Source organism: Guyanagaster necrorhizus (assembly GCF_019112545.1).
Source record: "Guyanagaster necrorhizus MCA 3950 unplaced genomic scaffold BT62scaffold_20, whole genome shotgun sequence".
Classification (NCBI taxonomy): domain Eukaryota; kingdom Fungi; phylum Basidiomycota; class Agaricomycetes; order Agaricales; family Physalacriaceae; genus Guyanagaster; species Guyanagaster necrorhizus.
The window spans coordinates 879113-906412 of NW_025064899.1; the positions used below are offsets into that span (position 1 = coordinate 879113).

Sequence of the window (27300 nt, forward strand, 5' to 3'; positions counted from 1 at the left end):
GGATACTTGAAGTACCGCAGGAGCCGATATGTAATGAGCATAGCCGAGACGTGCTCACTGGCATTCAATGTGGGCCTGTCGCGCAACTCCCTAACCGCATGGACCCGTCGACAGAGCATCTCTTTTTCCGGTATGGGGTCTACTCAGTTCAATATCGGGCTCCGCCCATCCTGAGGATTTCATGTGGCTAAATGGAAAAGCAACGAAAACTTGTACTACATATTCAAAGTAGGGTTGGAATTCGGCACCTAAGAATTTGATACGCGTCTTCGTTTACGGATAGCAGGCAACATCTTCAGCACCTAGGTTGAGGTTAGGGGATAGAAGAAGCGGCCGTCCCTTAATCTGGGAATGTCTGCAAGTAGATGTCTGAAAATGGCGGACGCTTCGTCTAAGAGCCTATTGCAGTGGCTCGGGGTTCGATTCTCCATGTTAAATTGATGGCATCTGCGCGTTTTTGTTAGAGGTAGGGCCTGGAAAAAGATCCGAAAAACCGTTCATCATGGACAGCACTAACGTTGAAGGGCAGTTCAAGCTTCGTGTCTGACGCGCTATCAGTCCAAGCTATCCAAACAGAAGCAAACACTCTAGAAAGGAGAAAAGATTGACAGCAAAATAACGCGTCTAGACAGGATGTAGTTAAGGTAGTATACGCGACAGGGCGATCTGACCATACGCTAGTGTGTAGGATATACGTACGATACTGTACAATTGGGACCAAAAAAAGAGCAGGCAGCACTAGATTTTCAGATGGTGACCAGCCAAACATCGGGGCTGAAAGCTTCTGTGAAAGATATTCGATTCGGAGCGCGTAAGCTTTTTTCGACGAGTTGGAGGTATCCTTCAAGTACTCGACGACCTTCGATGTCCAACTAGAGCCAAGTCAAATCTTACGGCATTCAAATATTCACGCTTCTATAGGTCAAGGAAGACAGCTTGAAAGTTGTTTGGGCACTTACTGGAGTATGCGAGCACGACTCAAATGACAGACGCCACCAACCACAAGGAACAGACATCCTGAGTGCTGCATAGAAATATAGACCGTTTTGCGTGGTACCAAGCACTTGAAGCCTTCAATACAGAATGAAGGAGCTGGATAATAAAGAGAAGGAAGACGGGGTTTATTTGTATCAATTTGGATCTTCATGCTTGCTCTTTTGATGCATTACTCGGCGATCTAGGCTATAACCTGATATATGAGAGTTGGTTAGCATGAAGGTTGCAAGCAGTCAAAATATTGTGATGTCAGAATAATACATGAGAATGCTATACAAGAATTTTGTCAACGACGGAAAGTAACGCAAAAGTATATAGACACCTCGAGTTAGCGTGCTCCAGGCAGCTGATCCAAATCAGCATCATACTCGTAATACTCATAGAAGTATCAACTACGACCCCTCAGAGCGACGATGGGAAAAAGCACAATGAGGGCAACTGCTCACGCTGAAATACCTCTTTACTCCCCACGGGTTCCAGGAGCCCCAGCCGCCCGTTGGCCACACACCACCAGCATCTGTGATCGTTGTAGTCGTCTCTGTAGATACGGGTTCACTGATGACAGTGGATGAGGGGGCGTCTGTTGCTGAAAGAACCTCTGATGCGCCGCTGGCAGAGACAACAGTAGTACTGGACGCTATGTTGATCAAGGTGTCCACAGATGTGGTTGCAATAGACGTCTCTGCGGCCTCATTGGTGGAAGCAGTTGTCCCTATTGCAGCAGCAGTAGTCGATTCTGAGGTGGTTGAGTTTGAATTCTAAAGAGAAAGTCGTCTCAATTGACGGTAGAAACATAAAAGGCCACCCAACACTCACTTGTGTTCCGTTCAGGGAAGCACAGGCGAAAGACATCGTGGAAGTGGGGGTACCGCTATCCTTCGCAGCGCTCAAATCCCAGGTCTGCTTGACGTAAGGCCAGCAGAGACGACCGTCTCCAAGGAGTGCTATATCGCCAGAGACTGTGATACTCTCCTCGACAACAGGAGAACCAACTAGTTCACCGCTGCTACTGACAACCTGGAAGCTATCGGACAGTTCACATCAGCATGTACCTCAAATCTTTAGACGGACCATATACCTAGTGCCAGAGAAAGTACCGGTGCAGGAAAGGGGAAGAGGCTCGCAAGTCGGGTCAGAAAGGTTTTCGTATGTGACAAGGGCATTAGATGTGTCAAAGACCTCAACATGGATGTTCTGGTGGTCAGAGCCATCGTCCTCTGTCACCCAAGTGATTTGGGTGTCACCATCAGTTGCACCGACTTCGGAGGTAGCTTGGTCGCCTGAGAGTGTCTCTTTATCAGAGGCGACGGCGATGGCCACGTTGTGATGGAGCCAGCGGGGACTGCAGGAGGTGTATCTACGGACACATTAGCTGATCTGAGGGTGGATGAAGAAAGTAGGACCGACCCGTCACCCATCCATTCGTTTAGGGTAAGATCGGTCGCACCGCGCGACTGCCAGGCGAAGATATAAGACTCGGAAGTAGAGAACCTGGCAAAGTTGGAGTAGGACCCAGACATTCCGTACATCGATTCGCCGCCGGAACCTAAGAGTAACGCGTCAGAAACCTGGGAGACATTTCCTTCAAGGTAAGATATACCATTAGTTGTGTTTTCGTTGGAAATTTTCTGACCGACATTGGACATTCCTCGGTTGTTCGTGTTTAACCAGATAGCACTAAAAGCAGTCAGCGATAGGACTAGGAAGGAGGTATGTGACTCACCCTTGGTCCTCAGCACAGATAGAGGCAAACGGAGCAGCATCAGCGGCTTCGAAACCGATGCCAGTGTTGTGTGAGCAGCCCCAGGTGCTGGTGCCCTCAGTGGAGTCTTGTCGCGTACCGTTTGCGTCAACATAGGAAATAGCGTCACCATAGTGGCCAGACGCATCACCGTCGTACGCTTTCAAAGATCGTTAGTCAGTCTGCTGCAGTTTTCGAACGAATCGGACAGAAGCTCACCAGTAACGACGTAGTAGGCACCATAAAGACCAGCCGACTCAGACCAGACGAAATCGCCATTAATATCGGGAGTCGCAGTGCGCTATTAAATACAGAATTAGGGGAATGAATTGAGCAGGCACGCGCAAAATAATACCCCAATGCTGCCGGCACCATAAGATGACGGACCATTCAATTCTGTTGACCAGGACAATTCACCGTCTGTATACCGTACGACTACCGCAATGGGCATATCGTCAGTGGGAAGATTTTCTGATCCGGTAGCAGTGGTTTTGATAAGGACAGCAAAGCCGTCGTCGTGGGCAACCAGGCCGCCAGCTTAAGATCAACGGGATAAGTCTCACTGTGTTTTGAACAGGGTGGAGAAAATTCACCTTCAGTGCCAGTGATAGTAACAACGTCGCCAACAGAGGTGAACGAGGTCGTGTTGACTTGCTGAACTAGAACCGAGGTCTGGCCCGCATTGAGGTACGCGAGGTATCCCGTCGCGCCGTCAGGCGCGACTGCGAAGGGTGTACGTCGGTGGTGAGGTAGTCCTGCACTCACGAAAATAAGCTTGCCTTTCAGAACGAGACAAAAAATATTGACTCGCCCGTCCAATACGCAGCCTGAATAGGATCAAAAGAATCTGCCAACGAGAACGTGTCCTCATAGGACTCAAGTGTGACGGCACCCAAGGCTAGTCTAATCCCCAAGGCAGCAAAGACCAAGATGCAGGCAGTTTTTGAGTACGCCATCGACGCGGTAAACGAATGGGTTGATCTGAAGGAAAGTAATTGGGCGATGATTCTCTGTGAAGGAGATACCAGCCCTCGAGACAGAGAAAGGAGAAAAGTGGAAAGTCGGTTGCTGTTCAGCCCAAGGCTCCATGGTCTTTATAGGCCGCCAGTCCCGAGATTTAGGCATAATTCGCATGGTTTGAAGACGGGGTAACGGTACTGTAGGCGGCGTCCGTGCTCGGGGAAACTTTTTGTGGAAGACACACGAAGATCACGTGGTGCTCTTGAGCAAAATTCAGACCGGCCCGGCACTATCCGCTTCGTCGCTAGGCTCCTCCATCTCTTGAACTCCATATGAACTCCATTATGAACTCTTCACTATGTTCACTTTCCATGGTAAACATTGTAGAGTATAATGGACCAATTTTACAACGGTACTCATCTCCGGAACTTTGTCGAAGCTAGGCCTTGGCCATGGCAACTCGATGATCCTCTAGTAACTGCAAATCCCTTGGCGTTCCTTATTGCAACGGACACGCAGAGTTGGTCCCGGCATTCCGTACGAACTCCGCCGCTGGATCATTCTTTTCGACTGGATCCTTGTTCCGTTAAATCTTTTGGCTCGATCTTCAACTATCTACGGTGAATTTCCGCCTCTCGAAGTGAAACCGACACGATTTGGCCTTCTAGGACACTGGTGGGCGTTGGTGTTTTTGGTATGTCGCCATCCCTCTACATCGACGTGCCCTAAGCTCCAAGCAGTATTCACAATTTCAGTGTAATTTGAATTGCGTTTCCAATTCATGCAGTGTTTGAATATTAAGATTCATGATCACTGGATGCACCGCTATCACGCAGTCCTGCAGATCTTCGTCTTACTGATGGGCCGTGATCAAGAAGATCACCTGTTGGGGCTTGGATTTAAACATTTTGCCAGCTGCTGTAGCCGTCCATGGCTTGCTGAGAGGTATCCTATATTTCCTTGGATACCTGCGAGACCCAAGGAAATTCACCTCTTCCACCTACAGAACGTACAATACGAGATGGTTACCTAACTGGACATCTTTTCCCCAAGCTCCTTAACTGGCCCAATGCTCTCCATCATATCTCCCCGGAAGTTAATTTATTTCACATCCGAATTATTCGAAACCCGCCAGTTCTGGCCCAACAGTTGAACAAAGGTATCGTCTGCTCCAGTGACCGCTGACCCTCGTTCATAGCCATTTTCGGATTTCTTTTCCTTCCCGTTATTCGGGTGTGAGGTGCCGTGGCCGAATTCTGAAATAGCTCCCATGATCATGAGAGGCAGATAACATCGTCATCCAGAAATCGTTTGTTGCTTCCTCCATCGATTTGGCCCAACCATGTTTCTAGTTCTGTGTTTTTCGTTTCTTTCACTCTGGATCATTCAAAAGTATGTTGAGTTTCGCTCGAATGTCAACGTGATTGGGTTCGTAGTTTCTCGGGCTTTCATTTCGACCCCACGTATTGATACTCATGTAGAAATCATCCTGGGAGTAGAGAAATCCTCCAGGAATGGCATCCAATAGTCGCCTTTCCCGCTAGGCCATAAATTCCACGTCGTAGATGCTACGCTCATCAAGGCATGTTCTTCTGGTGACCTCTCAAGGTTTTAAACATATCTAATCGTGGACATGAATAGGAAATTACTTCGTCGCGCTCGAGTTTTCCCAAGACAGTCAAACTCTATGAACCTCTCTCAGTTTTCGGAAGTAATACTGTTGCGTCCGAAGGAGAACTTTGGAAGAAATACAGAAAGATCTGCGTGCCTGCTTTTTCTGAAGTATGTTGGGCCCTTTATCGGGTGAGGTTGTGAATCACGATTCTGCTAGGCAAACAACAGATTTGCCTGGGAAGAAACGATGAACATCATGCAGGAATTATTCCATGATGTATGGAAAGATGAAAGGGCGTCAAAGACCGAGAATGTACTTGATATTACCTTGGCAGTATGTTGATTGTTTCTCGCTGCCGGTGCAACCTTCTCATCTTCTGGGTAGATCACCCAGTTCGTTATCGGTATCGCAGGTTCTGGTCACAATATTTCGTGGCGAGGAGAATCAGATATCCCGCAGGGACACAATATGATGTTCAGAGATGCGCTCTATGATGTTTGTGACGGAGCCCACATCAAATCACCGTACCCCCGATTGGCTCTGGGATTGACTGAAAAATGGGGGCGGATTAGAGCCGCGTACAATGAGCTTGAGGTACGTTTTGTATATCTCATAAGATATTGTGGGAGGTGTTTATGCATAATAGTTATACATGCTAGAAATGATTAGAACCCGACGCACGTCCCAAAAGAAAGAAGGAAGATACGATCTGTTCAGTAGTTTGCTAGACGCGAATGAAGGAAATGTTTCACATCTGTCCGAGAGTGAGCTGATGGGTGCGGATCGTTGTCTTCGCATTAGTGTGGCTTCACTTCCCCGACCTCTAGGAAACATCTTTATATTTTTCCTTGCTGGACACGAGGTGAGTGTTCTGTTAGAGTGAGTAGGACAAACCTGTATTGACGGACTCAAAGACTATAGCTCATACGTTGGCATATGCGTTCACTATGCTGATTCTTTATTCCGACGAGCAAGAAAAACTTTACCAGCATATCAAATCTATCATCCCAGGCAATCGGGTCCCTGTTCGCATCCGTCACTGCTGCTTCTAGACCCCATCGACTTGATCCTTTACAGAGATACGAAATGCTGCCTCTGTTCACGTATTCCCTAGCGTGCGCTTCCTTTGGGCTCCGTGTATATAATCTAACCGCGTGCGCAGCGTGTTCAACGAGACACTTCGCATGTTCCCCGTGGTGATTGAAGAAGTCCGTCCGTTTCACAACCTCCGATCTTACGAGAACCATAGGTAACAGCTATACCAAAAATAAGCGCCGAAGACACCTTTTTAGTAGCGACAAGCGCCACAGGAGAACGTGCAACAATTCCAATACCCAAAAGGGCGTCGATATTTTTGGATGTTACGGGTTTGCATTATAATCGTGAGTTACGTGAAGGCTGGACCTTTCAATTGTATCATTCATTGAATGTATATTGCCGGCAGCTCGACACTGGAAAGACCCCGGTACATTCAATCCCTCGCGATTTTTGGAGACTGGCCCAAGGAAGCATTCATGCCATTCAATCTCGCTGCTAGAGCATGTCTTAGCAGAAGATGCGTGGTATTCATCTACCGAACGACATGTTTTTCCCATATCAAAGTATGCAGCTTCGCCGAAACAGAAGCGATTGCTGTCATTATGCTCCTGATATCGCGGTATATGATTGAGGTAACAGAAGAACCACAATTCGTAGGAGAATCATTCGAGGAAAGGAAGAAACGGCTGCTGAAATCTAAGGGTGGTGTGTCATTAACGTCAGTGTGTTCTGTACTATTATATCACCTTCCCATGACGGTATTCGCAGGCCGCTTCGTATGCCCCTGACATTCAGAAGGTGATCAAATTATACAACGCTATGGAACTCCGTATTAGGAATCTCGTGGGTCTGGTACGTTCCAAGTGTGAATCATCGGTCCCGAGTAATTATTCTGTATCCTCAAACTTTTCTTCATCAGAGTCAGAACAACCTGCCTCTCTTCTTCAGTGGCGGCTGAAGTTTCCAAATCCTTGACTTCGTCCACGTCCACGACATACTCACTCTTAAGTTGAGCTTTGAGCTTGGTTCCTCCAAATGCGAGCTTCTCGGCATACGGTAGCAGGATTTTGTACATCGTCGCGACTGCCGCTTTGTCGCCGGTTTTCATCGCTGGAACCACAATCAGGAGGGTTGCCGGCACGTCATTATAGAGAAGCACACGAACCTCTTCGGCGCATAATGAGGAATTTCATTTTATCTGTGGAGATTTGAATCGTTAGTAGATCAAGTGCGGAATAATTTATTGGTCACCACCTCCAGATCCCAGGGAGACCCCATGATCATCTTGAGGATATGGCCTGACAAACTGCGGGATTCATGCTTAAGTCTGAGAAGAGAAGGACAAACGGAGCCACTGACGACATAGCCAACAAAGCTATCTGGCTCGGTGTGGAGAGATATTTGGTGCAGAAGCGCAGGCGGTTGTTTGAAAGCAGGATCCGGCGCTGGGATTCCGGTATCTCTTTCTGCGCCATCTGCGTCTCCCAATCCACCAGAAATGGCGACTTGATCTGATTGCGGTGTACCTTCGTCAGCATCGCACCCTTTTTTGCCGCATATATCCTTGTGCGGTACGGGGAAACCACTTTTCCAGTCGGCAATTTGACAGTCCCTGTTCGAAGTTTTGAATCAGTAAAATCGGACAATGCTGATATATATATACTTACCGAGAACAGTAAGGGATGATACGCCCGATCGGTTTGCACTTTTCGCAGACCAGAAGCTCCCTCCCTTGTTTTCGCAGAGATTCTTCGTCTCTTTTGCAGTTATAACAGACGACGATTTGAGCTTTCTCCTGAGTGCAGCGGATCTCTACAATGCTACGCACAGATGCATTGAAAGTGCTCCATAACGTCATCGTGATGAAGTACGCTCTCTCCAAACGGTTCATTTCTACCAAGCGACGAAGTCCGTAGTCATTTGGATCAGTCTCCATCATTTTTTTAAATTGGGCGTTTGGGAGATATATAGGGGCCGTCAAATCGTCCTTAACTTGATCCTTGGGGAGATGCAGTTTCAAGAGCTGGATAAAGTCCTTGTCATTATTTTCCGCGAGTGCTTTCACAGTCATCTCCGGGCACAACCATCGTCGATTCTCCATGTCAGGTCCAGCACAAGAGGTGACGTACAAGCCTTCCAGGACAAGCTCCTCCTTTCGTTTTTGGGTGAGCCCGCGCCATTTTTCCTCGAACTCGTCGTGTGCAAAGGCGGGTACGACAGCCTTGACCAGATCGCGTTGAAGAGTGCAAATTTCTCGCGTTTTGGAGTTGAATTCATCCAGAAGATGGATGGAGGATTGCCGAAGATATTGAAGAGTTTCCTGTGGCTTGCCTTGGTAGACTGGAATCAGACACCAACCAGCAGGGAAAAATGCCAAATCTCGCTCCCAGCTCTTGTTCCAGCCAACACGGTCCGTTTCTTTGTTGGGTCGCACAGACGCTATGACTGATGCAGAAAATAACGAGGATAAGGATTAGAGGAAGAAACCGCGAAAAGGAATCACGATCAGGTGATCGTTTGCTGCACGAAAGGGATGCCGACGCCTTTGGAATTAAATAGACATATACAGTATCATACGTCATGACTGCGTGGTACCAGACTGAATTGGCGATTCGCCCACTTTGCCGCCACGACCTCGAGGCTTCAGCCTACAAGCTCCTCACTGGCGATCTTAAGAAGAATTATGTCTGACGGCTCTAGGTGTGCTATTGCATTTATATGCGGTGTGCAATGTAAAAGGGCTTATTGTTTAGTCTACGACAGTCATGGTACGATGCATTGAGCAAGGCGGAAACTCATTTTCGACAACTTCTCTCCTCTTCATCACCGAATGAATGGAAACGCCTTTCTGTTGCGAATGAGCCGACCTCCAGCAGGAAAGGGAAATCTCGCATGACATCCACCCCGGAGCTGTCTGACGTGGTAATTCATCGAAATTCGACGAAACCAGGGGACGATATATATCGCCTCATTCTAGAGGTGCCCATTACAGAAGAGTCGGTTTCTTTGGAGTCGTGGAAGATGGTGCTGTCCATTCCTGAGCTGAGGAAGGAATGGGATCCTGCGGTCGTAGAATCTCATATGGTAGAGATGTTTGACCATACAGCACGGATATCCAAGACGAATTTCACACTGGGATGGCCTGCAAAGTGCGTCCTTATATCGATTTCTTCATCTTTTACCTGATGGTTTTTGGTAGTCCGCGTGACGCGGTTACGATATCGCGTTCCTTTCACGACCCGACCACATTTATTGACGTCTCTACCTCGTTACCTCGGTCCCCCGACGAACCAGTGTATCTGCGCCCCTCGCCTCCCTATGTTCGGTCAAACGTGACTTGTCAGTAATCTCAAGGTTCGCGTCCTGCATTACTGATGACTCAGATAGTATTCGCTTGGTGTATACAACATATACAACCCTCACAGTCGACAAATGACGGCGATCCTATTAAGAGGCGGCCGTCTCTTGGAGGACGAATTCGAGTTACCTGCTTCTGGCAGCACGATCTTAGGGCCGTCTGGAGCATCGGATCGTCGTCAGGCATAGTGCAACAGCTATCTACCATGGTGCTGGGTCTGTACAAGACAGTTCTCAAACGTGGGATGCGTATTCCAAAACTGATTGGATTTGGAAATGGCGTTACTATAGAACGCGTCCGTTTTCAAGTCGACAGAGAAGCCCTCACCATTAACTACTCCATCATACCCGACGAAGAGGAACATAAAGTTATGTCTTCTTCAGAGTTCTCTCAGGGTCTAGATGCACTACATGCCATCCGAGAGCATCGACGTCTCACTCGCTCGATCGAATGCATTTTACCTTCATCCGTCGGCTGGGACGTACAAATCTCTGTCAAAGCATCATCCGAAGAGGTGGAAAGACTTCCGTGGTCAGCACATGCGACCCGAACGAGTTCACATTCAACCTCAGCTCCACTCGATCAGATATTATTCCGGCTCTCTCATGCACCACTTATTGACGAGCATTCTGTTCTCAGAGTCAAAGTGATAATTGAAATTTCTGGTCCGTCGAGTGGTCTCCGCTTGAACGGTATCCCTCATACGGTACAAGAAGTGGAAGAACGAGATCCTTCGTCTTTCACCATTTCTGCACAGATTCTTCAGGATGTCTCTAGCGCTGCTGGTCTAAGCTTCGATACCACCTCGTCCCTCAATACCAGCGTAGCTAGTGCTACTAGTGTCGCCTCTACTTCATCTACCCCCACGATAACTCGTCCACATACCGAACGTTCTCCAGCCGCTGAGAAGTCTATTTTGTCTCGCGTCAAGAGGAATTACATATATTTCTCCTCCCTGCTGCAAGAGCCCGAAGCTAAGTGGAAACGAAGTGAGTCAATCTCTCCACCCTACCAGGTCTCAATCTAACGTCTGTCAATGAAGATACGGAGGCTCGTGGAGTTACGATCACTCAATTGGATTCTATTGATCCAACTCTTGTAGTATATCGAGCTGAAGCAACTTTCGTCGGTGTTGGGCTTTGGGACCTCTACGGCGCTATCGTGACACCTGGGGTCAGAAATTATTGGGACAAGCAGCATGAAGACGCCGTACTATTGGAAGACGTCAACGACCTTACCGAACTTTGGCATCTGAAAACGAAGCCTGCTTGGCCAGTCAAGTAGGTATTTATATGGCGTACTTAAGCTTAAACTTATAACGGATTTCAGTGGTCGAGATGCTGTCGTGCTCAAGACTGTCTATAAATCCCCTACCACCATCCATGTATTCGCCTTTTCTGCAGACGATCCACATCTCTTCCCCGTCATCCCACCTGCAGAGCCTAACGTCATCCGCACTCAGGTGGACCTGCAGGGCTGGGCGATCGAGGCACTGTCACCAACAACCATCCTCGTCACCCTACTCGAACAGTCAGATCCCAAGGGTTGGACGAATAAGACGTCGGTACCCACGCAGATGATGAATGCCTTAGCAGGTATCGGCGAATTTACCATAAAGTGCGGTGGTCCGCCAGTGATGACGCGCTTAGCTGGGGCGAAGGCGAATGAAATCCGCTATGATCACGAACGAATGAATTTCAGAATCGAATATGAAGTTTCTGCCAGTCGATCAAATGATACAAGTGGTGATACGGCATCAAATAGTCTGAGTTTGCAGACATTGCCCATCATTGAATGTGAACTCAGATGTGACATTGATACGTGGGCATCTTCGTTGGATATTGTGATCGATCCGCCACCACAGTCAATCTCGTGTCTTCGAAGACACCGGTTATCTGAAGAAGGTGGTGGATTGTGGTTGACCATCATCCATGACGCCGTTTTCGTCGACGATGAGCGCTTATTGGCTATTGTGCGTCGTGGTCCTGGAAAGGAAAAAGGAGTTGTTATGGTGAACGGAGCAAAGGTGAACGTCGACGTTGAGGAGATCCCCGAGCAGGAGATCAAGTTCCTGTCAAAGCGAAAACGCGTCAAACCTGTGCGAATACCCCTTGATCAACCTCCTGTCGTTGGAGTTATTCGCAAGCGTCGAGAGGAATGGGATGCTGATTCAGAGGGCACTTGTGCTACCTCGGAGCCTAGCGCAAGTGTGACGAGTGCAACGTCGTCTGGATGGGCTTCTGCTCCTCAAATATCAAGTCCGCTTGCACGCTTCTTCATGTTCTCGTCTGATCAGACGTCGTCTTCGGCACCTCAATCGGCCTCCTCAATCATTTCGACCGCGAACGCTGGCAGCATACCATCTGCCACAAAATCTCCCATGCAACATGCTTTAGATGCCCTGGCTTGGACTCAAGAAACTCACTCCGGTATCAATTCACAAGCATGGATCCCAGTCAGCGATAAAGGAATGTCGGTCCGACGCAAGATATGCCCGGAGATATCTCCGAGTATCCCCATTCACATGGGCGAGAAGGTAATCGAAGGCGTGTCAGCAGAGGAACTCGCATCCATCGTGACTGAATACGACTGTCGGAAGAAGTGGGATGAACGATTCGATTCTGCCATCATGTTGGAATCCTATGGTGCCGATTGCCGGACGTGCTTTGTGGTATCGAAGAGTTCATTCCCGTTCCGAGATCGTGGAATGTATTTGGCGAGTGTTATGGCTCGAGCACATGCATTTCCTTCCCTGTTGAGGAGCGATGCGGGAGAAGTGGCGGAGCAATCATCAAATGGTTCGCGCAGTGCTATCTATTGTGTTTCCGTATCTTTCAACCCCGGATCGGTGTCGTCGTTTTCTGTAGGAAAGTACAATCCGTACATCTTGCCTATTGGACGCGTGTTCATTGACGCTTGGATACTGGAGACGCTGGATCCTTATACGAAGGAAAATTATGCAGTGCCGTCGTCGCGATGTACGAGGCTGGTTGCGGTTGACTATGCAGGGTCTCTTCCTACTGCTGTTAACTCCATGATAAACGCGGCTCTCCCTCGGGCGATATTGGGCGTGGAGACATTTGTCAAGAGTATCTCACCGCTTCCTATAACCCGGTTGCCTGCGCCTGGGTTCGTATTGGCTGAGAAGAAGGACGAAGCACAAGTCGGGGACCTATCTTGGAAGCTCAGACGGCGAGACGACATCCGAACACTTATTAGAACAAACTACAAGCACGATTCACGTGTCTACACGACTACAATCCTCATCAGTTTTCCTTCCTTGTTGTCTCACGTTGGGACACGATCATCACGCAGTCCAGACACGCAGTCGGCTCCTCGTTCTACTAGACTTCCGCCAAACGATGGAATGCCACCATCGATATCAGAAACTTTGCAAAGCAGTGCGTCTACCATTTCAGGGTTGCCTCCACCCTCATCGGCGACTCCGTCACCGTTAACGCCGATGGCGTCTCCATCGGCGTCACCGACATCCCGCCAGCGTTCAGTATCTAATACATCCTTTTCTGGCGAGCTCTCTCTACGTGGCCGATCGTCTTCAGCTTTCACCGTTAAGGGCGAGGTTCGCCAAACTACGGATCTGCTAGTTGGAGAACTGGCTGTGGATTCAAAGTTGTATCCGGACGGGTACACGGTGGTACTGAAATCGAGAGCACGTGAACGAGGTTCTCAAGGACAACCTGGCCTTATTGACCTTCAGTTACTGGGTGATACAGGGCAATGTGTCTTACCGCTGGCTTATACGATTCATACCATACCTTTATCCCCACTGCATTCGTCGGGTATGAACGCTGGAAGCCCGACGAGACATTTACTGAGATTGACGTTGCCTACTGCGCAGTACCAGATTTCGACTGTCAAAGACCCACTGACGGGAGAAATACAGAGTGCACCACCTAAGCCACAGTGGTTTATTGATATGGAGGAGTGCGGGGTCATTGTTGATGTTGAAGTACGGCCGCTTGGGATGGGAAGAAAGAAGGGAGTAACGGTTTTGGTAAATGATTTGGAGACTACGGTTGCTGTTGTTGGTGAGAAAGAGTCACTGACAACGCTTGGACGCGATGAATTATCAGACGACAGAGTGTCGAAGATGGGACTGCTCTCAAGGTTTGATCGTGTTGCTCATTTCTATTTGGGTTGATGTATTGATATGATGTACTCAGGTCCACGAGTGAAACGGAACCGCTGCCGGTTGAATTGCTCACGCCCATAGCGCTTGATTTCAGGCTCCTGGACCCTGCTTCTGCTTCGAACTTGAAGAGTGATGAAAGTGAGGATTTGCAGGAAGCTGAAGAGCGGGGATCAAGCACAGAGGGCAACGAAGATGGACCGAAAGCGGTGAGCGACGGTGACGTTGCCTTTGTTGGATGATTTTCTGATCGTATATGAAGCATGCAGCTGATCTTCCTGCGACGCCTCACGCGTCTCAGACACCGGTGGGTGGATTGCTCGGATTCTTGCAGTCGTACCCGAATCCGCTCACACGATTCACTGCGAATGGGACGAATGGGATGCCGGCATTGACGGCAGCAAGTTCGGGAGCTGGATCAGTCCGGAAGCTGCCTGGGGGCTTGTCTGATATCGATGCGAGTACAACGCTAACATGCCGCAAGGAGGCAATACCAAGACAGTATCCTTTGTCGACACTCATCATCATTGCACTTATCGCATTCTTGATTGGGTCGCTCCTTCGATCACTCTTGTCACCAGCTGACTTCATTTATGTCGTTACCGACTTGAAGGAAGCTGAAGAAGCGAATAACATCAGTGGATGGAGGGAGATACGCCGGTTGTTCGAGGTGAAGTATATACTTGCTGGATGGGATTTCCAGATAGCGGTGGTGCGACGACACTGAGTTTGTGTATGACAGATAGGCAACAATAGAATGAGGCATATCAATATGCTATGCGCAATATGTTGCTGATAGGAATGCTAATCTGAGATTTATGTCAGTGTGGGATGAATTTCATAGGTTTCGGCAAACGGCGCTTATTTGGATCGGCGCCTGGTTTTGGGGCCTCACGTCGGGAATGGCTATCACTGTCCTCGGTCTCCCTTGTCTTCTTCCCACCGCTGTCTATTATCCCTCCCACCTCTCTCACCATCCCACTAATTTCCCCCAAATTTCAGCCAGAAACGACGTTTTCTGCTGAATTGGTCCTGATTTCCCCTTTTACGCGCCCGATTTCTGCCTCCGGAACCTAATTTGCCACATAAAACTGACCCACGCGCCTGCCCAGACCTTGACTGAGTCGATTGCTTCTTGTCCTTCGACATCGATGTCCTCTGTTCCGCCGCCGGGCTCAGCGCAGTCCGTACCCCCGCCGCTCGACTCGTCGTCGTCTCCGTTGTCCTGGGAGGGTGACAAGATGTTCGTTGGCACCCTGTCGTCCTCCTCCCTTGCTGACTACTCGTTTTCCAGGTTCAATATCTATATCTACGACTACTGCTACAAGAGGGGTTTCCGAAAAACCGCCAGGGAGCTGCTCGCCGAGGCAGAGATACCACCGGAATCCCAACCTCCAATCAATGCCAGACAGGGCTTGCTGTTCGAGTGCGCCATGACCCCCTGGCCGTAGCGACGAGATCTCACTTTTCCTTCATTTTATAGGTGGTGGAGTGTGTTTTGGGTGCTGTTCACAGCAAAGGCGAATGGGCATGGGACAGAAGATGCCATGATATACACGCAGGTGCGTCTTCTGGCGACTGTACTTGGTCCCGGTCCTGACTCCCATGTCGCCTCTATAGCATCAATCGCAACAGGCGGCGAATCGACAGGCGATGCCACGACAGCCACAGCCGCCGCAACCGCCGCCTTCGATGAACCCTCAGCCACCCATGCAACAGCAGCCCATGGTCCGAGGCATGAACGGAATGCAGCAGACTCGACAATTTATGCCTAATGGTTCTATGCCCAACGGTGTCGGTTCTGCCCCCATGCCCCAGGGACACATGCAGACAGGCCCAGGGCCTTTTCCTATGCCAGGCGCACCCATGAATGGCCTTCCGGGTCCCCCAGGTCAGCAGCCACCTCCGGGGGTACCTGCGGCGCAACCTCCGAACTATCAACAGATGCTTCCGGGACACCAGCGACCCGGCGGACCTCAGCAACGGCCGACAAACGGGATGGCTCCTTTTCAGTCGCCCACGATGACCCATTCACATTCTCCACACGCAGGTCCCCAAGGTCAACCGCTCCAACAACCACCTCAAGGTCAGCAGCCACCGCCACACACACAACCACCGATAGGCCAGATGGGTCCTTCCCCGCATATGCCCCCAAATCGAGGCATGCTTCCTCCGAATGGACCCCCGATGAATCCAGGCCAACAACAAGGCCCAATAGCATCTTCGTCGTACCCGCCACTAGCCCGACCACCAAGTAGAACTGGTACGCCTGGCCAAGGTAGTATGATGACGCACCCTAGTCCCTCTATGATGTCTCGCCCGCCCATGGGTCCGATGGGTTCCGGGACAGACCAACGACACGTTCAAGACCAGAGTGTTCTCTCAGAGATTCTGCGCATACCACCCGCCGTCGCGGGCCAGCTGAAACAGGAACTTGGCTTGGACGGTAAAGAGCTTACTGCATTGACATTCGATGAAAAGGTCCGTCTCAATTTTTTTTTCTCTATAGACTTGAAAAGAATTCAGTTTTAATTTGATTCATGAATATAGCGGCGTTTTGTCGAGGCTCATCGGCAGCGTTCAGCAGCTCGGAATCCGAAGGCGAACCCGACTCCTGGGCCTTCGAATGCCATGATGCAGCCGCCGCCAAGCCAACGGAATGTCGCACCGCAGCCTTCTGGAGGAAGACCAGGGAAGAGAAACAGCACGTCTCCAGGAGAAGAGGTGCGCATTTTCTCCACGCTCATTTTACAGATATTAATTTTCATTAGCCGGAACAACCACGGACAGAGTCGTCGCCTCCAGATCGTAAACGTCCTCGGCGGTCGCCCGTGGGACAACAATTGCCAGTGACGTATCCCCCCCATGGACATCCTCAGCCTCAGCCCCAGCCATCACCTCTAGGAGTTGGACCTGGTGGCCTACCACCTCCACAGCAAGGGCAGCCACCCCAAATGATGAATAATATGATGAGGCCAATGGGTGCGCAACAAATGAATGGCAGTTTCCAACCAGGAATGCCTCAGATGGCACCGAATTCAATGGGAATGCCAATGGGCCAGATGGGCGGCGGACCAATGGGCGGTACTATGAGCCCTGCAATGGGTGCTCTACCGGGTCAAGGAATGATGAATACTCACATGCAACCGGTGCGTCGTATACCTTGGGTAAAAATTTTACATGTCAACTAACGATGGGCACTTAAGATGCCCAACATGCCTAACCGCGATGGGCAAAATCATTATCGACAACAGCTACATGCGATGCACAACCGCAACATGCCAGGCAACGCGGCTTCGCCTGCTTCGGACCCCAATTTTGCACAGGGACAGCAAGGGCCACCGCCACCTGTGCCGGCTACACAGTTTAACCCTACGCCAGGACCTAACAACAGAATGCAACAGAAACAGATGAGTATGATGCCGCCGCCGTCTCCAGGAATAAACAAAGATCAGGGCGGGCAGAAGGACAGTGGCAAGCCTGATGGATCACCACATGCTCCGCCTGGACCGTCACGGACGCCCAACTCGGCTGCGACAGCTCCGCCGACACCTGTGCCGAACCCCGCACAGACGGTCCCGTCGCCCTCGCAGATACTAGGAAACCCCCCTCCGTCGAGTGGTGGTGGTGGTGCATCGGCTCCTGCCTCCGCGGGCCAGGATATGTCAGCGGCGCTTTTCACGCCCGATTTTATACAAAGTGTGGCGAACTCGTTGGACGAGTTTGATCCGACCTTCCTGCGGCCCGACGGGGACATTAATTTTGAACGAGACTTTGGACAGTGGTTTAACCATCCAGACGACGTTAGCGGGACACTAGATCTGAAGTGATCTCGTCCGTCCATCCGTCCGTCCGTTTGTCTGTTTGTTTGTTTGGTTTTTGTGGATTTTCCGTTTCTGTTGTGTTTTTTTTTTGTTTTTCCCTATCGACGTATCTGCCTCTGCTTGCCTTTATTTATCACCAAAAGCTGCCTTTTTTTGCATGCAGTGATACCTCGCCTACCCCCCAATGCCATCTATTCCCGTCTCTCCTGAAATGTTAGATTCTTTTTCTCTCTGTGTGTGTGTCTCTCTCTGATTTTTTTTTCTTTTTCGTTGTCCCGCTGTCAACCCTCCCGTGCTCGCTGCTGTCCCTGTCGATATGTTATTTAGTGTGCGTGTGACGTATGAGTACGACTCGCGCCTCGAATAAGTATTTAGTTACAGTTTCTCTCCTCGATCTCTGTTTTTTTTTCCCCCTATATTCTTGTTGCATGCACTGTGTTGAGCTCTCTCTATAAATTAGTTTTGGATGGAAACGTTCGTTTGGAAATTAAATAAAAACTGCGGGTCGCTGTTCATCAGCCCCTCCGGACCATTTAGAAGGAGTGGTACTTGGTTCTCGTCGTTCGTTTGTGCATCTATTTATTGCCAAGTACTGGAGTTACCACCACTTTGTTGCAGGAAAACACGGATGGGAAAGGTAATAGAGATAGAGTCGAGCCGGCCCACACGGAGTGGACAGCCGAGGGTATGGGCAAGCTCGACTCGACTCGGGAGTCTAGAAGGCGATCAGATCGGTCAATACGAACACAACACACACACGCACACAAGTTGACTATAGACGCCCAATCATGCCATGCCAACGCCGTCGCATTAGCCCACTAGGATGGACAAAAGAAGAAAGCAAAGGACAAGACCGAGTTTCTAACACGCCAATGCCGTCGCCTCAGGAAAAAAGAAAAGGACGCGTAGACGTGCGTGTGTCCCCACCCCCCTCTTCCACATTGGGCCGCAACGCCCGAGGATTCGTTGGATGAGGATGATCCATCCGCCATCCGCAGTGTCGTGTCATCTACTACTGACTACTGATTCTCCCCGAGCTCCAGATTCGGCCTTCACCCGCTTCTCACGTCCCCACGCTCAGCACGTAGTACTACTACCACCCACCGGTTCCTCCCCCTCACGCTCGACTTTATTGGCCAGCTCGTTGGGCCCTTTTGGCCGATTGCATAGAGAACTCGTCGGGACAAGTTTGAGCGAGTAGACGATGTTAATTTTTTTTCTTCCCCAAATGCCACAATGCTAGCCCAGCCGTTACACGCTTCATCCCTACCAAGCGCTTCATCCATCATACCAACCAGCTCCGAGTCTGTAACCGTGGCCCCCCCCTCCGTCGAATGATGGTGCGCTGGCATCAATCAGCCGGCTCCTTCCGTCCCACCCGGGCCAGATGTATCGGCGTCCGCAGCACGCCCGAGTTCATAAAAAGCGTGGCCGACGAGTTTGACCCGACGGGGAAATTTAATTTTGAACGCGACTTTGCAAAGTGGTTTAACCATCCAGACGAGTTGGTCGCTAGGTAGGGTTTTCGCGTTTTCTACATGTCGTGATTGTTTTCCATACGTGCCTACTCTTTAACTTCGTTTGTGAATGGTTGGTTACTCAGGATTAAATGCATGCTGTATTGATGAATAAGGATACAAATGATTAACCAAATGAATGCATGTCGATAGCAAGATATAATAATGTACTCCAGAAAAACCCAAACGGACCATGCAAGACGAAAGAGATCAAATAACGTTAACGCTGTCCAAGAGAGGCGACGTAACGTTAGGAGGAACATTAAACAGTCTCCGACGCTTCTCTCCCACTTTCCAAATAACATCCTTCAGCTCCTGCATCACCTCCCCTCCTGGACCCCATTTCTCCACCTTCAACCCCCCATCATCACGAACCAGCCCCGTCTCCCCACGCTCCCTCCTCTGCTTCACCAATTTGATCCTCTCCTCCCTACTCAACTTTGACTTTTCCCTACTCAACACCACCCCAGCCCCTTCCTCGCTCTCAAACACCTGCTCGATCCCCGGAGGCGGCAGCCGCTCCTCCATGATGATCACACTCTGACCCACCGTGGCATCACCGTACTCCACAGGTGACGCCGAAGAATCAGGCCTATCGGAATCATCACTCGCGAGTCCAGGGAGATCATCCCGGATAACACCACCACCACCACCACCACTAAAAGGATTTGCATCAGGATCGGGATCATCATCTGGGCGTGGGGGTGAGATGATGTCGAGGAGTCGCTCCCTGCCGCGTTCACATTCGCGTAGGGCGAGTCCGAGTTCTCGGCGTAGCCGCTCGTACGCCTCGAGAGCCGGGTGAGGAGAAGGCGGGGTAGCAGATGAACCCTCCCGTAGAGCATCAACGCACTGATCCAAATCCTCCTTCGCGTCCTCGAGCGCAGACGAAATCGCGTCCACGTGAATGGCGAAACGCGACATGTGGCTCGGCATAGGAGCGAAGGATTGTCCCGTTAGGCTTACGGAACGTGAATGGGAAGCCAGTGAATTCGGACTGGGGTTCTCTAGCCGCAGTTTGAGCCTCTCGGCTTCTTCCAAGGCTTCTGTAAGTCTTGCAGCGGCGTCTGCGAATGTGCTCGTCAGTAGTTCCATCAGGGATCGCACATCTTCCCAGTAGCCTTCATCTTCTTCTTCAAACCGAAGGGCCAGTAAGTGTGCACAGGCATACCGTTTCGACCCCAGGGTGCCTTGGAGCACTATCTGTAGAGAAGAGAGGGACAGGGGGTGACGCGCAGGTTGGACGGCTGTGAATTTAGATGCACTGGCTGTCGGACTCCGGCGTGTAGATGGGGTAGATATCGGACTACGCGGCGGATTAACATAGCTGCGGTTGAATGCCATACCCAGGGCATCAAGTCCCGCTGATTTTCTTCTCCTCCGTAGATCCAAAGCGGCCATTCCAAATGGTATGCTGCCTTCTGGTTGGGTAGTGAATGATAATTCGTCATCGTCGCTGGTATCGTGATCTTCTTCCTGTTCTTGGACCCCAGTCAGATCCCTAACAGGTGTTACAGGCTCGCTCTGACTAGTAGGAACTCCTAGGAGAGCAGATAGATCCGAACGGCGCTTCTCTCTCCTTTTGAGAATCTGGCGCGTAGGGCTACCGGCACCTGCCAGCGAGGAATAAGAACCGTTCCATGTCGAACGCTTGTTGTCTCGAGAGTTGAACGAAAGGCGGAGTGAAGATGGTTCAGAGGTGGGTCTGAGCGGGGAGAAGAAAGATTTCGGAGGAGGTGACGGAGGGGCATACATCTCTGAGAGTTGGGATAACTCGGAGGGAGAAGTGAGCGCTGCAAAAAGGTTTCGTACATTGTCAGATTGTGTTTGAGTTGTGTGAAGGGTGGAGCTGAGAGCTACGCGGAGGGGAGAGGAGGGCGACAAAGGCACAGATGATTCTTTCTCATCCTTCTCTACCATGGTCAGGACTTCGTGTACGACGGAATTCCATGCATCATTAGCAGATATAAGGTCTTTAAGAGTATCCAGTAGAGGGGAGACATCATTTCCTGCATCAAACTTCTGGACGTACACCGTGAGAAACATCACTCCAGCCGATAAAAGTGCTAAAAAATAATGTCCTGCACTGGAGAATATGACTACCATAGCCAAGGCAACGGACGGGAGCCAGTATTCGGGCGGTGAAGTTGTCGGATGTGATGATGACAATGTCGCTGAATGGTCGACGCTGGACGTCCTGCTGTGCAGGGTTCCCCCAGGTATTGACTTGGAAATGTGTCGCGCCGGACGCGAGTTTGAAAGTGACGTGGAAAGCAAGGAAGACGAGATGATATCATACTTGAATCTCTCGACAAATGGACGCGAAGAGGAGATGAATCGTGAGAGGATGGATTGGATACGCTTAGATAGCGGTCAGACTACAGGCAAGCGTCACATTTCAGTGAGGTTGCTCACTGTGCGCAAATTTATTAGAAATTCGTTCTCTGGCTCTAAGGCTCCGTCCTCCTGTTCCGTATACGTAACATCCTCGACGTCGTCGTGGCCGATAAAGTCAGGTGAGCCACCTGGCATGAGCTCTGGGGCCTCTCCAACGCCTAAAGAGAGTCAAATAAGCTTCAGATGAGCACATACATAGCTACTAACCTCTTAGGTATCGTTCCAAGGGGTGTCCATCGAAAACAGCCTGGGCCATCGCATAAGGTTGCGACTAAGCGCCGCAGTTGAAGGTTAACGTTCAGGACCCAGTTATAAGAGAATCGAGTAGTTTGCAATCAATAAATCGTGAAGTCGTTACAGAAGATTTTTGGTCAAGAGAAGGAGAGGAGTAGGAAAAAGAGCGACTGAGGTAAATTGTTGGCAAATGAACAGCCTTGCCAAATTTTGAACTGGTTACGTAATAAGACCTGTTGGAGCCCGGCCCGTAATCCCATATCGTGGTGATTATTTTGCAGCGCAGCTCGTTGACCCGGATGGTTATCTACGCTGTGTCGCTGTCTTCTTTCAAATTCCAGCCTTATCTTTTCTCATACAGGTAACATCCAAACCTACATTGTCGCTATTGAGTCTGACCCATTTATGATCACAAGTCTTTAGGTTAATCACGAGCTTTGTCGCCGTCATAGGACAAGATGTCTACGACTATAACTCCTGAATGAGCAAGAGCGTGTCAATAAGTATCTGTGCCAGAAGAACTTTTTTTTTGTTCTGCCGTAGGCAATGATTAGGGGTTAAGATTGTGCCTCTTCTCTTCCAGTTTCATTGGTGATCACTAACTGGTCTACTCAGGTGTACTCCTTTGGATTCATCGTTACCGTGTCCCAGAAACTTTCACGTAGGTTTTCCCTTCATAGCCGAGAAGAACGTCTTATCCCAATTTATGAGTATTGTAGTCATTGATTTCCTACTATGAGCTCCAAGCATGATTATGACCATCCGTCCAAGCAAAATGGTTCTATCTAGTTCCATCGGCCATTCTGTCGACCTCGATGATCCTTACTGAATATCTATAGGGCTGACTACTTCATTACGGCGATTATCGAAAGATGTTCAGACGGTTTTTTAATCAAGAATTTCCGGGGTACCAATACCAATCTCGCCCTTACTGCCAGGAGGTCCGGGCAACAATCAATTCCTTACTCCAATTCTCGGAACGAACGGTACAGTGATTGGTCAGCGGACCACTGTCTACCATTGCCTTCCAACTCTCAGTGCGCTTGAGGCTTCCTCGCTGAGCGTAGTTCTGGCCGGTCCTGAGGAAATAAACTGGTTGTTGCCTGTCAGCAGCGAGTAAGAGCTACCTCTAAACATTATCAGTCCTTACCTTGGCTTCACAGCGTCCTCATGATAGTCCCGAGCAGCTTTAGGATGGAAGATCTCGAGATCCTCGATGCTGCAAGTGTCCAGTTCATGATGAGCAGTGGTTCTTGACGGGATCCGCCACCGAGAGATGCTTTGCAATCCACTGATCATTTGACGAAGTTGTATCATCCGGGCGCTCCGGATCGAGGGCTATTCGGGCGTTTGGAGGGACATGAGGCTCGGACAAAGCTGCCGTTTCACGTGGCTGACCTTGACGTCGTTGTCCAGTTCCGGTATAAACCGCTTTACATACCATCGGTCAGGAGTCAATCATCCTTTTCGGCTACTTAGAAACTTTTTTGGGTCAGTTAGGTCCATTAAAGATGCGGCACGGAACATCTGGAGTCGCATTTTGGCATGTAGGAGGTGAGTTTCTATTTATTATTCTTGACGGCCAAAGCTGATATCCAGTAAAGTCGAATGTCCGAGGAAAGACCATACAAATCAGAATAATTATGTGTTATTGTACATACTCCAATGGCCAGGTTCCACCGGCACGAATTACCAGCAAATCCGTGACGAATTCATCGCTTTAACGAAGATTTAATCATTCTTCTTATGTATCTCAGATATGCGAACAAGTATCATTATAGAAAGGCCCAACTGAGTCAACGCCGAACAGGGCCGTCGACCAGTCGCTGAATAAGGGGTGCTTGTCAGTCGTATTTAAATCACAAGCATCATCAGCATTTCATCAGAGTTGTGCAACATCCTTATTCAACGGGTGGCAACCTCATCCCCGTATAAAATCACTCTTTGTTCCTCACCTCTTATCTGCATCACCCGTAACTCATGAATCTTCTGTGGATTTTAGGACTATCGTTTTCTGCATACGGCGTCGCTTTATACCTTGGGCGCGCTGTCCGACGTAGGCTGCTCGTGAAGCAGACATGTGTGCTCGACATCGACTCACTGGGACTTAGGCTTCCTCGCGAGAAAATCAAGGGAACAGCTGTTATCTGTGGCGGAAGGTAATCAGACCTCTCGCTCTTATAGTCATGACTGACCGTATTCTCTAGCATCGGGGGTCTCATGGCAGCTCGAGTATGCCATGACCACTTTGACGACGTTGTCGTCGTTGAACCAGAGGCGTGGCTGAACACGGCGGATGCAACACGTGTAGATCCATGGAACCAACAAAGCAAGCGCTCCCGAATTATGCAATACGACTCCTTGCATGGTACTTTCCTATCTCATCGGATTTCTTTTCCCTGGTAATGACCATTGCAATGTAGTCCTTCTACCTTTGGGATACAAGGCAATGTCTAAACTGTTCCCCAATCTCGAAGAACAAGGAAAAGCATCTGGCATCAAGTAAGGCCCGTTCCTGGCACGTCTTCTATTTAAAATTTTTCTGATTGGTCTATATTTACAGAGTGGGTCCTAGCAAATTGCACATTCATTTTTGGGGAAACGATACTCGGATGCCAGATGAAGAATACGGAGGCGCCCTTCCTAAAACCATCTATGCAGGCCGCGCTGGTATGGAGACGTTTCTACGTCGCCTGGTACTCGGGGGTGATTACAAGAATATTCGCCAAGTCATTGGGACAGTCACCGGTGTCGCTCGAAATACCCGCAGTCCAGAGTTCATCGACCAGGTTACGATCCGTACCCCTGAAGGTATCCAAAATATTCCCGCTGTTCTCGTCGTCGGTATGACCTCACCATTCCAGGAATGGTATCGTATATATTGATGCCTCTTCACTTTCTCAGATTGCACAGGCGTCGCTGCCGCTGGCATGAAATGGCTTCGACGGGAAGGATATGGGTTCGCCGATAGATACAGTCCGAACCAGTTACCTCTCGACCAACTAAAGATTGCCTACGATCAAAAGCTTCATTACACTACACTCCAATTTCACGTCACGCCTGAACTTGGGAGAGAGCTCCCCGGACTCCCGGTTCCATACGATGAATGTTGGGTAATTTATCACAACTCGATGGATCCCAAGAAGGATAACCGCAGTGTATATTCTCACTGTGTGGATGGAGACATCAGTGCGTCATCGTTTCTGTTGGATAATTGAACTCCGCGGCCTAGTAACGTCATTCAGTACAAATTTGTTTCAGTGCCATGGGTGAATGCGAACTTCCGAAGACGCTTGAGGAAGCGAAGGCCTGCGCTCGATCTCTAGTCACTGAAAAACCTATCCCTGAGACGTTCTTCCAAATGCTTGACATGCTCGACAAAGTGAAAGATACCATGACTTGCAGTGAAGTTCATTATCGTATGTGTCATTCCATTCATCTTGTCAAAAATACCGAAAACGCTATCAGCCGGTTCCAGCTACATCAGATACGAAAGAGCTGCCAACTTGCCGACGAATTGGGTTGCTATGGGCGACAGTGTCATGAGGATCAACCCCATCTATGGGTATATTGCTCACTTTGGCCAGTTCGATTTCACCGGATGCTGACAGTACTTACTATAGGCAGGGGTGCTCCAAGGCCTTCTTTGGTGCTATTTGTCTACACAAGCTGCTCATGGACTCGACGGTGATACCAAAAGATTTATCAAAGAAATATTTTCGCATCCACGCAGAGAAGATTAGTCCACTATGGTGAGTATTTTTTTACCATTCTCCCGAGGCCCCATCTTGAAACTGACTTTCAGGGCATCTCTCAAAGTTGGTGGTGCGTTCATTATCGCTTGAATCCCTTTCGACACGTTTAAACCATCTCTACTCAGATTATTCGTTCCCGACGACAGTCCCACTTCCCGGGGAGACATTATCTAAAGGCTCGTGGCTTCGATGGTACATGAAGAAGCTGACCATTCTGTCTTTCACTGTACGTACTTCAGACAGCATAGGCCATCCATCAAACACTCATATTTCTGAACAGGATGACCAGGCTGGTTCTGTGTTATGGCATATCAGATCGCTCCTCGCTCCGACTACTGATGCTTTACAGCCGGCACTGATATTCAAAGTGTGCTTGAGTCTCATCAAAGGGTAGCACCAGCAAGTTTTATACTGTTATTAGGTATCTGGTTCGAGGTTGCTATTAAAAACCTTTCTCACATAGTACGATCGGCGACTTGAGATTCTATGCTCTATTTCACCATCAGCGACATGCTACATGACAACGCATTTGAACATCATAGGAGGCAGAACACACCTTAGATGCTTGCTGCTTGTAGGGACCTCGTGTCGCATTCTTGATCCATCAGGATAATATTCAGTTTGTTGGCATTGAATGAGAGGAATTATTATTTGGTATGAACAGATGGCCAAAGACAGTTCAGATGAGAAAAACAGTAAAATACCCTACTTATTTGCTTGTATGGAAGAATGCTCAGTATCCCCAGGACCAGAGAAAGTCATATAGCTTTCCATGTCCTTGTGGTGAGGTCTCAATGTCTTTACCAAGCTTGGCTACAACCTCAAGTGGTTCACATGTACCAACCTTACCATACCTTGAAACAAGTCTATAGGCTTTGTTATGATTTTTCTATTCTTTTTCTATTCTTTCTGGGATTAACCCCTATTTATGCTTAGTCAGGGCACCAGAATGAGCGCTTAAGACCGTGGGACAAGGCTTAGTCATCACAACTGGACCAAGTCAGTCATTGTCTTTCGATGCAACAGTGTTGCCCAGTGATGCACAATCAGCCTTTTATGTATGGTAATGACACCCAAGGACAAAGGGCACAATGAATGTGACAACACACAATAAGTAATAGTATAATTAGTACAGACATATACAGTATTTAAGGAGGCTCGCTCTCACTGATAAAACTCCAGCTTTGAGCTAAAGTTTATCTTTATACCATTCTATACTTGAGCCAATCCAGAAGGCCTTGTGACACACCAATCAGAACATATCAGTGAACTCAGTCAATCTCCCAAAGTGTGAGAAGACTTCTGTTTATCATATGCTTCTGCTCACATGATGCTTGAGTCTAACAATTAGCTTGAAGCTTCTGGCTTCCCTTTCTCAAGCTCAATTGTGCTGAGAAACTGAATGCCCCCTGCCCTTGATCCCTCTAACCTGAATTTTACCCACAAGTTCTTTGAACTCTTGGCATCTATTATAGGAATCTTGATCGGTCTTCTGGTGATCATACAGCTGTGCCATGGACACCAATCGATCGTAGCTTGGACAATCAGGCACTATCATGAATTTCAATGCATTCGAACCATCCTCTGCAATGTCACACCAGACCTCCCCCTCCATGACATCTCTGCCTCTGCCTGACAGTCCTTCTGACCCACTGAAGGAACTGACTCAGAAAGTGTCCCTGAGAGCTTGGCTCAAGGGTATGCTAGGGAAGAAG

The 27300-nt window shown here is 49.2% G+C and overlaps 8 protein-coding genes across 8 annotated transcripts; 4 read left to right on the forward strand and 4 right to left on the reverse strand.

Annotated features, from left to right (window-relative positions):
• Nucleotides 1–1388: 1388 nt before the first annotated feature.
• BT62DRAFT_901227 (uncharacterized protein) lies at nt 1389–3693 on the reverse strand (the record flags this gene model as incomplete). Its single annotated transcript, XM_043183450.1, has 10 exons — nt 1389–1685; nt 1807–2020; nt 2075–2353; nt 2404–2542; nt 2597–2673; nt 2720–2897; nt 2957–3038; nt 3093–3274; nt 3331–3497; nt 3545–3693. 10 exons carry the CDS (start codon nt 3691–3693, stop codon nt 1389–1391), a joined length of 1764 nt encoding a protein of 587 aa, XP_043037517.1.
• Nucleotides 3694–5039: 1346 nt separating this feature from the next.
• BT62DRAFT_981897 (cytochrome P450) lies at nt 5040–7138 on the forward strand (the record flags this gene model as incomplete). The annotated part of the gene is made up of 14 exons (XM_043189642.1): nt 5040–5089; nt 5179–5224; nt 5339–5479; nt 5529–5645; nt 5697–5906; nt 5959–6088; nt 6140–6174; nt 6227–6331; nt 6390–6427; nt 6475–6508; nt 6562–6694; nt 6757–6777; nt 6807–6854; nt 6915–7138. The coding sequence occupies 14 exons, from the start codon at nt 5040–5042 to the stop codon at nt 7136–7138; spliced, it is 1332 nt and encodes a 443-aa protein (XP_043037518.1).
• A 452-nt stretch (nt 7139–7590) lies between these two features.
• On the reverse strand, nt 7591–8932 carry BT62DRAFT_921639 (uncharacterized protein; the record flags this gene model as incomplete). Its single annotated transcript, XM_043184331.1, has 4 exons — nt 7591–7656; nt 7710–7962; nt 8018–8795; nt 8854–8932. The coding sequence occupies 4 exons, from the start codon at nt 8930–8932 to the stop codon at nt 7591–7593; spliced, it is 1176 nt and encodes a 391-aa protein (XP_043037519.1).
• A 31-nt stretch (nt 8933–8963) lies between these two features.
• Nucleotides 8964–14672, forward strand: BT62DRAFT_971839 (uncharacterized protein). Its single transcript, XM_043189043.1, has 8 exons — nt 8964–9050; nt 9104–9499; nt 9550–9689; nt 9738–10697; nt 10751–10988; nt 11038–13836; nt 13893–14067; nt 14121–14672. The coding sequence occupies exons 1-8, from the start codon at nt 9034–9036 to the stop codon at nt 14583–14585; spliced, it is 5190 nt and encodes a 1729-aa protein (XP_043037520.1). The 5' UTR covers nt 8964–9033; the 3' UTR covers nt 14586–14672.
• A 93-nt stretch (nt 14673–14765) lies between these two features.
• On the forward strand, nt 14766–17895 carry BT62DRAFT_934612 (uncharacterized protein). Its single transcript, XM_043186760.1, has 7 exons — nt 14766–15101; nt 15153–15284; nt 15342–15420; nt 15479–16339; nt 16409–16582; nt 16630–17007; nt 17065–17895. The coding sequence occupies exons 1-7, from the start codon at nt 15010–15012 to the stop codon at nt 17686–17688; spliced, it is 2340 nt and encodes a 779-aa protein (XP_043037521.1). The 5' UTR covers nt 14766–15009; the 3' UTR covers nt 17689–17895.
• A 405-nt stretch (nt 17896–18300) lies between these two features.
• Nucleotides 18301–19297, reverse strand: BT62DRAFT_1078182 (uncharacterized protein; the record flags this gene model as incomplete). The annotated part of the gene is made up of 3 exons (XM_043179365.1): nt 18301–19027; nt 19061–19194; nt 19251–19297. The coding sequence occupies 3 exons, from the start codon at nt 19295–19297 to the stop codon at nt 18735–18737; spliced, it is 474 nt and encodes a 157-aa protein (XP_043037522.1). The 3' UTR covers nt 18301–18734.
• A 75-nt stretch (nt 19298–19372) lies between these two features.
• BT62DRAFT_1078183 (uncharacterized protein) lies at nt 19373–23274 on the reverse strand (the record flags this gene model as incomplete). The annotated part of the gene is made up of 6 exons (XM_043179366.1): nt 19373–21560; nt 21615–21754; nt 21804–21867; nt 22816–22933; nt 22981–23042; nt 23101–23274. 6 exons carry the CDS (start codon nt 23272–23274, stop codon nt 19410–19412), a joined length of 2709 nt encoding a protein of 902 aa, XP_043037523.1. The 3' UTR covers nt 19373–19409.
• Nucleotides 23275–23688: 414 nt separating this feature from the next.
• On the forward strand, nt 23689–26226 carry BT62DRAFT_952962 (uncharacterized protein). The gene is made up of 11 exons (XM_043188249.1): nt 23689–23989; nt 24038–24198; nt 24254–24332; nt 24394–24674; nt 24735–25019; nt 25076–25249; nt 25299–25395; nt 25454–25582; nt 25636–25655; nt 25711–25811; nt 25866–26226. Exons 1-11 carry the CDS (start codon nt 23811–23813, stop codon nt 25977–25979), a joined length of 1620 nt encoding a protein of 539 aa, XP_043037524.1. The 5' UTR covers nt 23689–23810; the 3' UTR covers nt 25980–26226.
• The last annotated feature ends 1074 nt before the right edge of the window (nt 26227–27300 follow it).